The sequence below is a fragment of the Pundamilia nyererei genome, unplaced genomic scaffold (assembly GCF_000239375.1).
Source record: "Pundamilia nyererei isolate P.nyererei 1_Seehausen unplaced genomic scaffold, PunNye1.0 scaffold00334, whole genome shotgun sequence".
Taxonomy (NCBI): Eukaryota; Metazoa; Chordata; class Actinopteri; order Cichliformes; family Cichlidae; genus Pundamilia; species Pundamilia nyererei.
Genome location: NW_005187735.1, coordinates 500,069 through 515,475, shown reverse-complemented (window position 1 = coordinate 515,475; position 15,407 = coordinate 500,069). Strand labels below are relative to the sequence as shown.

Below are 15,407 nucleotides of genomic sequence, written 5' to 3'. Positions count from 1 at the left end.
GCCCCTTTGTCAAATGTTAGAACTCAATGTGGCCCACGAATCAAAAAGTTTGCCCACCCCTGGTCTAGACACTGATGTACAATACTGATGTTGTTGCCACAGGATGGTTAGTTGACAGGAAAATGGCATAAGCACTTAGAAACATTGCTTTTTTATAGGAATATGACCCATTGGCAAACAGTTGAGTCGTCCCCCATAGCAAACAGACAAATTACAACATGTTGGCAACTTGTCTATGTTAACAGAATAGTCCGCAAGTACCAGTCTGTGTGAGAGTGACTGCAGCAATTGTTTGAAGACACGTCTCCATCTCCACCAGGAGATGTATGCAACCCTTTGGGTGATGTTATTTTAATAAAACACAGGGTTTTAACTTTTCTGTTTCACAATAATTTAAAAAGATAAAGGCAACAATTTAGAATTTTTGAATGCAATGCAGCAGGAAACAGACAAACTCTCAAAGGTTATAATCTCACAGAGAAAAAGCCAGAAAATATAAAATGAGTTTGTGGTTCATGCAGGGGTTTTTCTCTGGCATTTCTTGCTGTAATTTCTAACTGTGATCTCCCAGGGCTGGATTCAGATGATGTTTTCTGCTCATGCCAGGAACTATGAAGAATTAGAAAAAAAAATCCTTCATGTTTTTCTGTGTTCTATACTCAGCTACTTTGATACATGTGTGATGGTTACACCTATGATTAGGTCTCGCAAGCGTTTGCTTTATTTTCATACCAAGATGCTTTACACAGAGTTTGTAATTATACAGCAAAAATAAATTCATAAATGATACATGGTAAAGTCAGACATTCCTTAATCATTCTGACCGAGCACTTAAAGCTTCTCCCCCTCAGACAAGATCTGGGCTACACCGTGTTTAACTTCTCCATTGAAATATCCATGTCAGCACAGTACAAACTCACACCAAACTCAAGAACTCAGGTATTAGAAACATTTCATTCTGATGATTATATTCTCATTCATCTGATTAGATTTTGATTAGATCTATTTTTGTTTCTGAGCAGATTTAAGCATGATTCATTATTAGCATAATCACATACAGATAAAATGCTGTAGCACTTTGTATCACTTTAAATAAAAAAGCTGGATATTAAGTCCTTTGATCCTCTCTCAGATGTAACGAAAGATAAGCTGGGGGACTTCCCACCCCTCTCAACACTTTCAATCTGTCACTGAAAGCAAAAAACTGAAACGAAATGCCATAATTGTGTCTTCCCTGTCACAAGGAAGTTACTGCCCCAGTTTTTTTCTCATGTGAATGAGCTTTTCCTCATAACCCACCTTTTCTACCGTTTGGTCTCACTGATTATGTTGCAATTCATATATGTAATGTGTTTCAAACCTACAATATTACTCTTAGAGACTTTGGTAATCTTTGCGTTTAGTTTGTTAAAAGTTGCTGTACATCTGCAGGCCACTTTGGAACCCACCTCAAGCCACAGATGCCTGCTCCATGTTCTGCTGGGGTCTGTTCTCCATACCAAAGACAAATATAAATTATGCACAGAGTAAAAAAAAACAAAAAAACAACCTTCTCCTGGTTGAACTGAATGACTTAGCAATAACCCACACACATACACAAAAAAGGAAAAACAACACCAGATTAAAAGTGTTGGTTTGGTTTTGAGATGAACAAAGCTAGACTTGGATCGTAGAGAGCATTTGTTTTACTTTGACCACCCGCCGTAAGTTTATTAAACACTGCACAAGTGATTTTAGTAAGGTACTGCTACATTTTTCCATTACAGCTAAAATTACTCATGACACAGATTCAGTGCAGTTTGTCTCGGCTCCAGCACAGACGCTGTGCCTGCCACCCACAAACACACATTTAGAAAATTAAAAATGTGTCATTGAGTTTCATATTTTAGTTCCATATTGCATACAGTGCATCCATGACAAATCAGAGCCCAGCTTACCCCTCCTTTCCCTCTTAATTAGTTTTAGAAATAAAAAAAGGTCCATTTATCACAAGATTTTTGGCCTCAGCAGACTTTTCATCTCTGGAGAAACATGGCAGGGAGAGATATAATGAAATGTCTTGTGTACAATCAAAATCATCTCTTCTACCCACAGGGTGGAGATTTGAGCCTGGTGCTACAGCCAAGGAAATCGTAGAAAAAGAGGCTGGAGCAAAGACTTCAAAGCTCAGTGTGAGTGTGTGTTGTGTTGGCAAGGTTTAATTTGAGTGAAGATGTGAACTCAGCAGGGAGTCCTCTGATGACTTAACCCAGCTTTTCATCTCTTCTACAGTGACACGGCCTTCCAGCGCTCAAAGGCCATATCCACATTCAGCTTTAAAGCAGTGACTTCATCTCACCGTCCATATTAAAACAGTGCTGCCCTTGTGGATTTCAGCAGCAAAGAACTGCTAGAGCTTGTTGCCTGACCTGGAAGAGGGCACGTGTGGCTGTGTGCAGATTGACTGACTGATAGATCTGCTGCTTGTGAACGTCAAGCACCTGCATTTTAGCAGCTGTCTGACCAACTGTATAGTAAATGACTTCACACTGCACATTATGAATCAGTGTGTCATTCTTTAAGAAGTGATTTTATATTTTTTGCTTGTTTTGGCATCTTTCACAGATTAACTGGTGTGTTCCTGTAGAGGTTTTATTTAGATTCGTTACCAGCCAGAACACACTCAGACACATACATGCACACAGGAAAATGAGCTCACAATGTGACAGTACAAACTCTTGCTTGTAGTTATTGCGGTTATTCTTGTTGTATCGACTGATTGGAAGATTTTACTACCCTTGTTTTTTAAATATGTGTTCATAAAAATATAACAGCGGTTGTCCAAATTTGCTGATTGAAGATCTGGTGTCAGTAGTCCAAAACCTTTGACGCTAGTTTAGATGAATTGCAAAGGAACAATAGTCATGTAAGAAAGAATGTTTTCACCAAACTCTATGCAGTCCTGCGAAAAACTAACTACACCTTATGATTCAATATCTTGCAGATCCTCGTTGAGCAGTAGTACCCTGAAATAATTGCTGGCCCACTCTTCTTTACATCATTGCTTCAGTTCTTTTACAAACATTTCTTTCTGCACAGGTCACACTACAGCATTTCAATTCTCAATTGAGTTGAGGTCTGAACTTTGATTAATATATTGTAAAACCTTGATTCTTTCCCTTTTCAACTGTGATGTATGTCTACGATCTGTGCTGCACGACCCAAATAAATGAGTGCAAGGTCACCAGGGCCTGTGGCTTCAAAACAAGCCCAAATCATCACTCTTCCACCACCATGCATTGCAGTTGGTATGAGGTGCTTGTGCTGACATACTGCGTTTGGTTTTCATCAAACACGGTGCTGTGCACCATAGCTAAACATCACTACTTTGGCCACATCTGTCCTAAGTCTTTCTAGAAGTCTGATTTATTCAGATGCTGCTGTGCAAAGCTAAAAGCTGTCAAAATTTCAGAGGTGAACACACTCACTGATAATGAATTAATGAAGAGCATTTGATTATTAGCACCTGGCTGTTACTTAGTTGCTATGGATACAGTAAGCATGAACTTGCATAACTATCATTAAATAAATAGATTTGTTGATCTTAAACATGGGCAGCACAAAACACAGGATGGTTTGAAGTCCCATTATAAAGCCTCAAGCTGAGTGTTTTCGACTTGTGATTGGCAAGCCATTAGCCAATGAGCCGGCATAGTTTACTGGGATAAGAGAACAAGGAAGCTGAGGGTCGTAGACTTCTATAAAACTGGAAGGCTTTCTGCAACCCACTGCTGGTCATTAGGAAGAATGCAAGTTTAAGGCTTTTCCATGTTGGCTTCAGTTTTCAGACCCATAAACTTCATCCATCTTCTATACCATCTATGATTTAAACTTGTATCATCTGGCATGTTATTGTAAACCTATTCAACAGTTGATTGGTCAAGCTTTGACTATAGGACACACTCATTCTTTTTTAGTTCCATTTTGGGTCTCGACCAACTCAGTGTGAGTGTGTAAAATATCTAACTCCTTATCTGTTTCGTGTCCTTCTACAATCTCAACTGGTCTCTGTCCTCTGACCTGACTGATGTTTGATTTTCTCAACTTCAGAGCAGGGTAGCTGAAAGACGACAAAGTGCCCACATTAAACGTCTTTTCTTTTTAAATGCATTTGGAAGACTTCTACCTTGTTAAAAAACTAAAACAGGGTAATCTTCAAATGTTAACCATGTGTGAATGTTCCTCCAGTTTTTTGTTTTTACTTGACCAGAGTTTGAATCATCATGTGTTGTTTTCCATCAACATAGTCAAAAGCATTTTAACCTGCTGTCAAGAAACACCCACTCAGGTAATCAACCTGCCATTACAGCCAGCGTGGGTGACTCTGACAGAACCTGCAATCAGAGAGCGCTCGCTCAGTCGTTACAGGCCCAACACAAATGGAAATATGCTTACAAAATTATTATTATTTAAACACCAGAATGATCCTGCTGCATACCAAGCAGAATTGTTAGAAAATGGCATCAAACAAGGACCATAGTTTAAAGCACCATTCAGATGGGACTGAGATTACACAGGTAAACATTAGAAAACATATTCCCTGTTGTTTGTGATTTAACTCATTCTGAGAACATTTTTAACCTCAGCAAAATTACAGAAAAGGGTACGTAACACTAAAACAAAAAAACAAACAAGTAAAAAAGTCTTTTTTCTCCTCCTACTGACAGTAATCTGTACATTCATGAATAGAGGCTGTACAGCGTGGGTAATTCGATAAATTTAGAGTGAATATTAGTTGTTTTCTGTAACTGTGACTTACTTGGTGTCATTTGTCCTCTGTTTTCCAGAGCAGTGCAGAATCTTTTTTATTTTTTCTGGCAAAGTCTAATCCTCTGGTATCCTTTGTAACCAGTGGTTTGCACCTTGTTGTAAACCCTCTGCATTTCCACTCATGAAGGTGTCTCTTGACAATGAGCCACCTGCAGTTGCGACAGCTGTTGACTGGGCTGTTTGTCGTGGAAGGTTTTATCTTAACCCAGGAAAGAATTCTGCAATCGTCCAATTCATTGGTCTTCCAGACCTTTTGATGTTGCTAAGCTCACCAGTGCATTGATCCTATCCAACACTGATTTGGCCACTCTTTTTGGTATACTTGGAATCAGTTCGACAAAGACTAACAAGGGAACAGGTTTTACCTCTCCAAACCGCTTGATCAAACCAACACTCATCTAGAATGTCATCTCTGCGTTTTGCAGTTGTCCTGCTGGTTTGTTCAGGTGGTGGCCTCCAGCGAGCACTGAAGCAGTTTGCAGCAGAATGTGAGGCGGCAGGAACAAGAATTGGGACCTCCAAATCTGAGGCCATGGTCCTCAGCTGAAAAAGGGTGGAGTGCCCACTCCGGGTCAGGAACAAGTTGCTGCCCCATGTGGAGGAGTTGAAATATCTCGGGGTCTTCTTCGCGAGTGAGGGGGGAGGGGAGATTAACAGACAGTTTGCAGCCACGCCTGCAGTGATGTGGATTGTGTTCCAGTCCGTCATGGTAGACAGAGCTGAGCGTAAAAGAGAAGCTCACCATTTACCGGTCCATCTACGACCCTACCCTCACCGATGGTCATGAGCTTATGTAGTGACTGAAAGTACGAGATGGCAGATATCAGCAGAAGCAAGCTTTCTTCAAAGGGTGGCTGGACTCTCCCTTAGAGAAAGTGGTGAGTTCACTCATCTGAGTAGGGCTCAGAATAGAGCCTCTCCACATCGAAAGGAGCCAGCCTAGTAGGATGCCTCTGGCTGTAGGTGTTCCTGGCACACCGAGGACCTCCTTCCAAACTAAGCTTGAGGTGGTGGCTGGTGAGAGGGAAGTCTGGGCCTCTCTGCTTAGGCTGCAGTCTCTGTGATCCATGCCCCGGATAAGCAGAAGAAATGGGTGGAGGCCTGGATGCATGAATAGTATTCTCCACTATCTCACAAGACTATTACAGGTTCTTGATTTCAAACTCATACAAAACATTAAACAGTTGCTCTTTAACAGGAAACTAAATAAAGGCTTCTGAGGCTTTATGGTGCCACTACATTCAGCACGAATTAGGCATTTTTTGGTAAGAAGATTAAACCAAAATAAATGCTCAGCTTTGTACAGCGTCCAAGACAAAACACACCGGAGACAAGAAATTCAACCAGGGAAAAGTTGGTGTTCTCTGTATTTATTCTTTTCTTTTTCTTCCTTTGCTGTGCTCTTTGTGAGGAGCATAAATATTTTACAGAGCGAGAACATCAGTCTGGTTATTTACAAGATAAAATAAATGACGTACAACTCACAATGTCGGCTTGTGTTTGGAGAGCTGGAGGAGGAGGAGTAAAGGGAAGGAGGAAAAAAAACCTACAGCCGTTTTACAGTTTGACTTTGAGTACCCCAACCTCGACTCTGACTTCACAAACAGAAACAAAAAAAAGGAGCTAATAGACTGTGGCGCGATGGCACGACTGAACACACGGGAGCAGCAACTGCAGAGGTCTAAACCAGTGAATTATTCCATAGAGAGAATAAAGCAGATAAATAAAGAGCGACACAAAATTCCAGTGTCTTCAGCAGTCATCAGTCCATTTCTGGTGACTTTCATGCTCCAAGAGGGGGGAAAAATTATTATGGCAGTAGTTCATTTAACAAGAAAGTTGCCTACAACGACCACTTTGAACACGGTGATAAACCTGCAATCGGAACCAGTGACTTTTCTGTCCTCTTCAGTTTGAGCTCAACAGGAAAAACTTGTGACTTGTGAACGTCAACCTTCAGACTTCCTGGCTGCCCCCTTTAGACAGTATAAGCAAGTACTGTTTGGATGACAGTGGAAGTGCTTGCGTCCTCCTGTTTTGTGCAGTTTCAATTTGGAAAATAATCTCAATATTAAAACACGAAGACTGCAACTGAGAACCTTTTTCATTTTCTGTTTAATTATTTTCACACTGCCCGGGAATACTTCAAATTCCTTATTTGGATTAATTAGCAGCTCAAAACAAAGATCTTAAAAGTATTGTCATGAAAGACATCAAAACAACGGCCTTTTTGATTTTCAGATGGTCACAAGATGTGAACTCCATCTGGTGTAAACCTGGCAGGTAAGCAGGAGCAGTTTCCATGGGAACAGGAACGTACACCAAGCTCTCTTGATTTACCTTTGAGATCATTCAACTTTTGATCTCCATGTTCCTTCCTGGCAAAACTTGAGGTGCCCAACACAAACACTGAATAATTCATTTATTTTAAAAAAGAAAGTTAGCTGTGATGTATCACCTGTGTTCAACATACCCACACACGAGCTCCACCACAGCTGGGGCACAGCCCAAACGCCAGGCCCGCTCATCAATACTCGCTCAGATCCTGACGTCGATCGATACGCCCACAGGTCTGGTGTCTAATAATTCAGGCAAACAAATGCGACTCGTTCAAACCCGGGTTAAACCGGATTGAGCCGTTCAAACCTTCAGGTAAAGTCAGAGATGAACCCGAAGACCGTCCGTGCCGAGTGTGCAGTTTTGAAAGGAGGAAACATCTGCTGTGTCAGGAGTAATGAAGGAGGCTGAGGAACTCATGCCTACAGGAGGTACAGAAATAACACTGAGGCCTGCATGGAAATTAAACCCCACCAATATTAAATCAATGCTGCTGATTCTCCATTAAGGAGAAAACTGAGGTTGTTTCCTCATGCCAGTGTCAAGCTTGCCAGCATGTTGTTTGTGTGTTTGTAGCTCTTCACTCACACACAAAGAAAATCGTGAATGGAGGAATACATTCCTATTTAGAGATTGAAAGGCACTCGTGCTAAACCGCGTAATGGACAGCACTAGTGGGTCCCAACTCACAAGCATTCAGCTGAAAACAGGAAATGATCCAACTCAAAAGAGCCCCAACCTGAACACCGAGTAACAAGACAAAGCTACTGTTTTTATTCTATTATTGTTTCAAAGTAGGTCAAAGGAAGTGTTCGCAACAAGTACCAAAGAAGACAGAAAGGCTCACCGCGAGTCTCCCTCTCAGGGTGGAAGAGAGCGAAAAAGAACGAGGAGGAGAAGGAGGAGGTTTGTGCGTATCGACTCAAGTGCAACTTAAGGGTATTCTCTGGGTTTGAGACTTTGAGTAAAGGGGGGTGGGGGGGGTGGGGGGGCTGTTCAGAGTCGTGTCATTGTGCCACAGAGCCAGAAACAGGTTCAACAAAGGGCTAACCTAATGTGTCTTCTCTCTAGCTCATGTTGCTGTTTGATTGGGTAGTGGAGTGGCGTGTTGTTGATAGGCTGACCCAGGGGTGTGAGAGAGGAAGTGCTTGGAGGAAGAGATCTGGAAGGTTGGGTTTCTTAGATGGGCAGCTGGAAAGTGATGTCCACTTGAGCTTCCTTTGCAAGGGAGACGATTTCAGAAAGCTTTACAACCTGTGGACAGAGGAGAGTGGGCTCATGAAATAAAATTTAACATAACATACTTTTACAATTGACCTTTATTTAACCAATAAACCCGTGTTTTAAAAAGGAGACCTTTTTTTAAGACAGTCAATACAGAACAGATGACACAAATGATACAGGTCTCTGAAGTCATGCAACTGTTTCAATGGGATCCCAATCCTCCTCCTGACTGTGCTTGAAAAGTCTGAAATTCAGGTGTTATGCAGGTATTCTGCTTTCAATTTAGGATTGAGACATAGTGCACTTCAGGTTTGACAGCTGACATCCCCATCACTCACAGCAGTCATGCTTCACTTCACATCATTACTACCAACTTAGCCGCTGACGTTCTACGTTTCTAAAACTTTTTCTAGAACTTTTACCGTGGGAGTGGGCCGCCCAAGTGTCATCTAGAAGACGCATATTTTTCTCTCGACACACGCACACCTCAAACTCTACTTGAACAGTCACAGAGCAGCTGCACATGTTAATCAGCTGATTGCACATGTGCAGTCTTGTTCTTGTGTTTTGTGCACTGAGACACACGCTGCAGTTTCATGCCATATCATGTCATACTTGTCTAGTAATTTTCTCCAAAATCATATTAATTCTAAAGTTTAAAAAATATTTTTTTAGTTATTTTGGCAGAACAAAAATACCAAACACGACAACTACTAATACAGGTGACTGATACACGTTTCTTTTCCTAATCTAACAACAAGGACTCTCCACTCACAACAATCTAAAGGGTTTTCATTCTTTCTCATCTTTCCTGAAAATCTTTTGTATTCTAACTGCAGAAGAACAGAACAAAGGCTTTCATTTCCTCGCTAACTCACATATCTAACAAAGCTGATCCTGCTCATCACTAATATCCTGTTTTTAGATCAAATACAACCATTTTCCACATATATAATCATTACATGAAAGCTGGAATCAGTCCACTTTTAAGCAATTAATCAAGCAGCTTAATTGGATGTGAAAAGTGTTTAGAACAGAGTAAGATTTAATAAAATGTCATCAAACTGCCTCCCGGCACACCTGCTCCCCAACCCTGTTCTCACATACGCTTTCACACTGTTGCTGCTTTCTGGTTACTTTGTGCTATAAATGTAAAGTGACGTTTTTCCTCACATTGGATCTCTCACACACTCACACACACACACACACACACACACCCTCCACCTCCTCACATACAGCGACACATCTAAAGGCAGGTACATGTCAGCTCTGCTCTCCCCATTCATGACGTGAGCATTTGAGTTGAACGTGGGTCTTTGTGCGTACCATTTTTGCAGCTTCGTCCAGGTCGTCGCAGGCCAGAATTTTCAGCGGACTGGCAGCAATCAGAGCTTTGGCGTCGTCCACTCTTGTTCCTAAGAACAAAAAAAAAAAAAAAAAAAAAAAAAAAAAAAAAAAAAAAAAAACCACACATGAAAAAAAGTCAGTTTTTCAAAACAGCAGTACCTTTGGCCACCCTACAGCTGTGTCACTGTCAGAACTGAGAGTTTCTTGATACGGCAAACATTCATTTGGATGCTGTTGAATGATTTTGAACCTCGAGGAAGCTAATAACCTCCTTGTGGTTTTCTGTGGATACCTGTGCCTCCTGTACTGTCCACCCTCAGACCACAGTTTCCATTTGCACTCGGGAAAAACAAAGCTGAATGTCTAAAAGGTCTTTCCAGAAGTTTGGAGAGCTGATGAAGTTTCTTTGATGAAAAAGAAAATGTTCGCCGGACCAAAGTGAAAACTCAATTTCCCTAAAACTGCCCTATAACCTCCCAGCAGACAGTTTTTATTAAAGCTGCTGTCACACAGCAAGCCGTTGCCTCCTCCTTTGTTTGGTGGATGCCTTCACACTTCATGGTTCAACTTTTTTCAGCTTGCCTCTGTGGCTTGGTGTGCAGCCATGGCAACCACAGATACAACCATAGGGGAAAAATGGTAACGGAGGCTTATTTTACAAATCAATGGAGATCAACAACATCTGCTTTAATGCCTGATTATACAGACAGACCTCACAACCCAGAAAAGAATTACAAACAGAGCAAAGCAGACACATTACAGAATTAGCCACTGACACAAATACACAAACCCATGAATCCAGGATAAACCAGGAAGCAGTCTTAGACACGAAAGAGCGTGTATAAACATACCAAAGTAACTTGTCAGTGTGTAGACACACACACACAGTATATTTATTATTTTTTTAAAAAAAAACATTAAAATTTTAAAAGAGAGCATGTTCCTGTTTTGAAAGGAGAACGTGGTCCAGTCAAGTTTCCAGAGTCGAATTAGGAGCTGTGACCCATCTGATGTATCCGAGTCCGGCCCCGATTAACAAGTCATTTGGTCACACGCACATTTGTGGATTGGCTCACAGGAAAAGCGTGTTTGTGCTGATGTAGAGCCTTACAGAGGTGCTACTTGTAGCTCTGACTTAAAATCCATGAAGCATTTGAGTTTCAAGCTCATCAGTGTGATGCTTAAAGTTTATCAAAGTTAAAAACACCGCAGATATGTTTAAGAGGTTACAAGACAGAATTTAATAGCTTTGGAAAGTTATTCCAACTACTTTCTTTTACCCTTTACCACTAACTTTAGAAGATAAAAGCAGATGAAGCATACATGAAGGAATTCTTGCCAAATGAATCAAATGCATCTGCTGCAGTCCATCTTACCCTGTACTGCAGGGTGTTAAAATTCAAATAGTCTTCAGAGTTTTAGACTAACAGCAGAGTATTTAGTTTCAGGTGACTGAATGACTGAGTACTCTGAAGCCTTACAGTATCAACCGCACTCAGTCAATTAACTTCATTTTGAAGGTAGAAAAACAAACCACAGTATTTAATCACATCGCTATAGGTAACCAACAAAATCTCAGTTACATTCAACCATGTCCAAAAACTTTGTGTGTGAAAATACTCCCTGAAGAAAATATAAAATACACAAAGTTTCTGCTATGGTCAATATTAATGAGCAATTTTTTAATTGTGCAAGTATGTTAAGTATGTCCAAACCTCTAAAGAAGCACACATAACTACAAAGGAACTGAAAACATCTGCTGCAAACCATGAACTAGGATGTACTCTGCTAAAGAAGGCAACTTCCTCTGTTGTTGAACCTTTCACCCATATCTTATTTTCTCTTTGAAACAGATTTTATACAAAGTGACCTTAAAGCAGCCCAAGTCCATCTCTGTTCAGGTGACTCCAACAAGGAGTCATCATCCAAAGCCTTGTGACACTGCTGATCATAACATCCTATAAAAAATAAAAAAAAATACAGCATGCAAGGAGCAGCCAATCAAAAGAAAAGGAGGGTGGCATTAACTTTTTAACCTTTGAAAGCCAATCAGCAGTAACAATTGAAGCTTTTCAGAACTGAGTCATTTCTGTCATATTTCAGGCTTATAAAACAAAATGAATGGGTGTGCATCAGAAGTTAGCAAGGGCCTGGGTCTCTGACTATGCAGCTACCCAGAAACTATTATAATGGTGATCAAACCATGTCTTTGACATATACTGAGTCAAAACTCAACATGCAAAGCTTCCCTAAAATAAAAAATAAAAAAATAACACCAAAACTACCTGCCCTGTTCGTCACCAGTGCATTTACACTTGCAGACAAGACCACAAAGGTGCTAATTGAGATATAAGCCAGAAGTACCTAATGACTCCAATCCAACTTCAGAAGCGCTTCTACATCTTAGATTATAAAATGTGTAAAGAATAACTTTTAAAAAACTGATTAAACATGTAAACAGAAGGCAGCGCTCCTGTTTAATTCACGTAACGTGTCTAAAGCTGCAGTGCAGTTACAGTCTTGGCGCTGGAACGCAAACCTCAGCAGCAGCATTTTGAGGTGACATCCTCTCGTTTCCAAAATAGAAAACAGGAGCAGAAAATGTTACCCTGAGGAAAACTGAGAAATGTCAGCTCTGTTTAGGCTCCAAATACAAGCATGCACCATTTCTTTGTGCTTGCAAATTTCACTGCCTTGCACTGCCGAATGAATAAAGATGAGAAAACCAAATTGGCAGAGGAATTTCACCCAGTGAGGGATTCAGCTCTCTGGAAGGCCACAAAGGACCAGCAAGTCTTTGTATTCAACACTTGGCCTCCTTTGATAATATAGAGTATGAATGTACATATGCATATATCACACGATATCACAATAATTCACACCTCATTTGTGTTTGTCGTTTTCTGCGCGTTTCCAGGAGCCAGACTTTGAAGTAGGAAGCATCAAATGAAACAGACACGAGTTGTCCCCCCCCTCAGCACTGCCAGCTGCTGCCAGTTAACCCGCCTGACAAGGTGGGGGAGAGTGTGTGTTTCCACTGGAGGGGGAGCCTGTGGCTGTGGTTGATCCAGAACATTACAACACTGTGTTTGGGCCCAAACCCCTGTCTATTTCCATTTCCTTTTAAAACAAGGTTTAGGCTGTTGGTCAGGTTGGTAATGAAATCTGCGTTACAAATATCTGTACTCGTTTTCAATCTGAGATACTGTGCTGGAGAGTTGTCGGGATTTCCTTGCATTCCATAGCTCACTAAGATCAGACATCCCTGAATTCAGCAAGATCTTCTCATGGAGGGATCCTGAGGGGCTCCTAGTGCAGATGAGATATATATAATCTCTGATCCTGATCTCTGATCCTTTTCCCAAATCACTTCAACTGGCTGCTACCAGATGTCTGAGGTCGTCATCCTTTCGTTCAACATTCAGAAGGAGGGAGGCATCAATCCCCCATCAAATTCATGGGAAATTATTTAACAACAGTAAAAATTCAAATAAGGATAAAGTCAAAGCTTCAATTTAACAAGTTAATGAATACAATGCCACATTTTAAATCCTTTTAAGAAAAAAAAAAAAAATAGCAGTTTGTTCCTCACCTTGTAACCGCACAACGATGGGTATCTTGAGGTCCAAGTCTCTTACAGCCATGATGATACCCTGGGCGATGACGTCACACCTCATAATTCCTCCGAAGATATTGACCAGGATAGCCTGAACCTGAGGAAAAAAAGAAAAAAACAACTTCATCAAAAACTGAATGTTGAAGAGCTCAGAGGGGTGAGCTACATCGGGCTTCAACAGTTTCCTGTTTAAAACCATGAACAGCCTTTGGAAGCTGGCATCTTCTTACCCTCCTGTCAGAGGTGATGAGTTTGAAGGCCTCCGTCACCTGATGAGCTGTGGCTCCTCCTCCTACATCCAGGAAGTTGGCTGGTGTGCCGCCATGGAGCTTGATGATGTCCATGGTAGCCATGGCCAGACCTGCTCCATTTACTAAAACAGACAAAGCCACTGGTCAAATGATTCAGGCAGACGATTTTCTTCTTTTGCACTGAATATGTACTGGGGAAAAAAAACCCCAAAACACTCATTGATAATAAGACTGACATTAAATGGAAACGCATTACATTTAAATCACAACTAAAAGAGCTCCTACTACGACAGTGCTGTCTTTACACTCAAAGTCTGGTCTGATAGTCGTTATAAAAAGCCAATTGGTGATAGGCTGGTAGGTTTTAATGGCTGATACTGATGCACCACTTTGAACTAAAGCAGCTCAGGTGTGTACTTCTAGGTCTGAAACTAACTGTACTTCTTCCTTATGTTATGTGAAAGTGGTTGGAAATGGTTTAATATCCATTTTGAAATCTTTAAAATGATGACAAAACATTACAGACTCTCACTAAAAATAGTTTTTACACATGGAAACAAGACTTGGGTGCCACTGTGCTGTAAAATACCACCCCATTGTATTTATGAGTCCCTCGCACTTTGAGCCAGTAGAAAGTGTTAGAGCCAACAACAAGCTACTGAGTTTGGATATTTTTAAAGACATAAGAAAGAGAAAAAAAACACAGTGTATGATCTGCTTTTCATTGTTAAGAGACAGAATTGTGTCAGATAAGCTAGCACAGCACTGGACACAACACAGCAGCTCAGCTGGACCTGTGAACTGTTTCTGAGACATTGTTTAAAGTAAGTCAAGAAAAACAAACAGTTCCACTAAAAGGCCACAAGGTGTCTTATTTGGTGGCTTTATGTTGTGGGATGCCGTGTATGGAGTTGAGGTGGCTAGAAAGTTGAGGGAGAAAAAGACAGTAAACAGGAGACTGACAGACTGCAGGTTATCGCAGACAAATTAGCAAGCTCCTTTTTTTAATCTATAGATATTCATATCTTGTCCAGTTTGGTCATATTAATATCTCTGGGTTACCATTATAACCTATAACATTCATTTTCTGTCTGGCATAACCGAGCATTATGGGAAATGCAGTACGTAATCAGGATTACAACTGAGAACATATCTCAAAATGACCACCAAATAGGTTCAAAAGCTATAATAAACACAACTACTAAATAGCTTTTCTGACATTTCGCTTGGACTGACCCAGACAGCCGATGGTTCCATCAAGACCGATATAGTTGAGGTCAGCCGTGGCGGCCTGCCGGTCCCGCGGGTCCTCTTGAGTCCAGTCCCGCAGTTCAAACACTTTCTGCTGGCGGTACGCTGCGTTGGAGTCAAAGTTGATCTTGGCATCCATGCACATTACTGTTGACAAGGAGACACATAAGATTTTGACATTAGAAGAAGATCAATGTCAGCTCATCTCTCCATCTGCCAGAGAGCCATGCCATGGGAGGGGGGGGGTGTCACAGAGTGTTTCCAGCACTGGCACCAGGAATGTAAATGTGCAGCTGAGTTCTTCTTTTTGTAAATGCATATCACCTCAGAAATGATCAAATAATTGAATATGTTGAGGAAAGAGTTTTGCTTATTAAAGAATAATTCAGGAGGACAACTTATTTCTGGCTACACTTTGCTAAAATGTCTGCCTTTGATTATGAGTACAAGGAAAAAGAAACACTGAGCTTCACTCAAAGTCATACCTGAACAGTAACCGCACGACAGAAGAACATTTCTAACATGTCTGTAATCAGCTGGCTACAGTGAAGGAAGCTTTTATATATAATATA

At 40.9% G+C, this 15,407-nt stretch overlaps 1 protein-coding gene across 1 annotated transcript in view; it reads right to left on the bottom strand.

Annotated features, from left to right (window-relative positions):
• Positions 1-6,972: 6,972 nt before the first annotated feature.
• sucla2 (succinate-CoA ligase ADP-forming subunit beta) overlaps positions 6,973-15,407 on the bottom strand; it is a 28,446-nt gene continuing 20,011 nt past the window's right edge. Inside the window, exons 7-11 of the mRNA XM_005751928.2 lie at positions 14,821-15,021; positions 13,564-13,706; positions 13,310-13,430; positions 9,697-9,785; positions 6,973-8,400 (exon numbers count right to left, since the gene is read on the bottom strand). Of these exons, the coding sequence (XP_005751985.1) occupies positions 8,326-8,400; positions 9,697-9,785; positions 13,310-13,430; positions 13,564-13,706; positions 14,821-15,021 (629 nt within the window). The 3' untranslated portion in view covers positions 6,973-8,325. The remainder of the gene's footprint in view (positions 8,401-9,696; positions 9,786-13,309; positions 13,431-13,563; positions 13,707-14,820; positions 15,022-15,407) is intronic.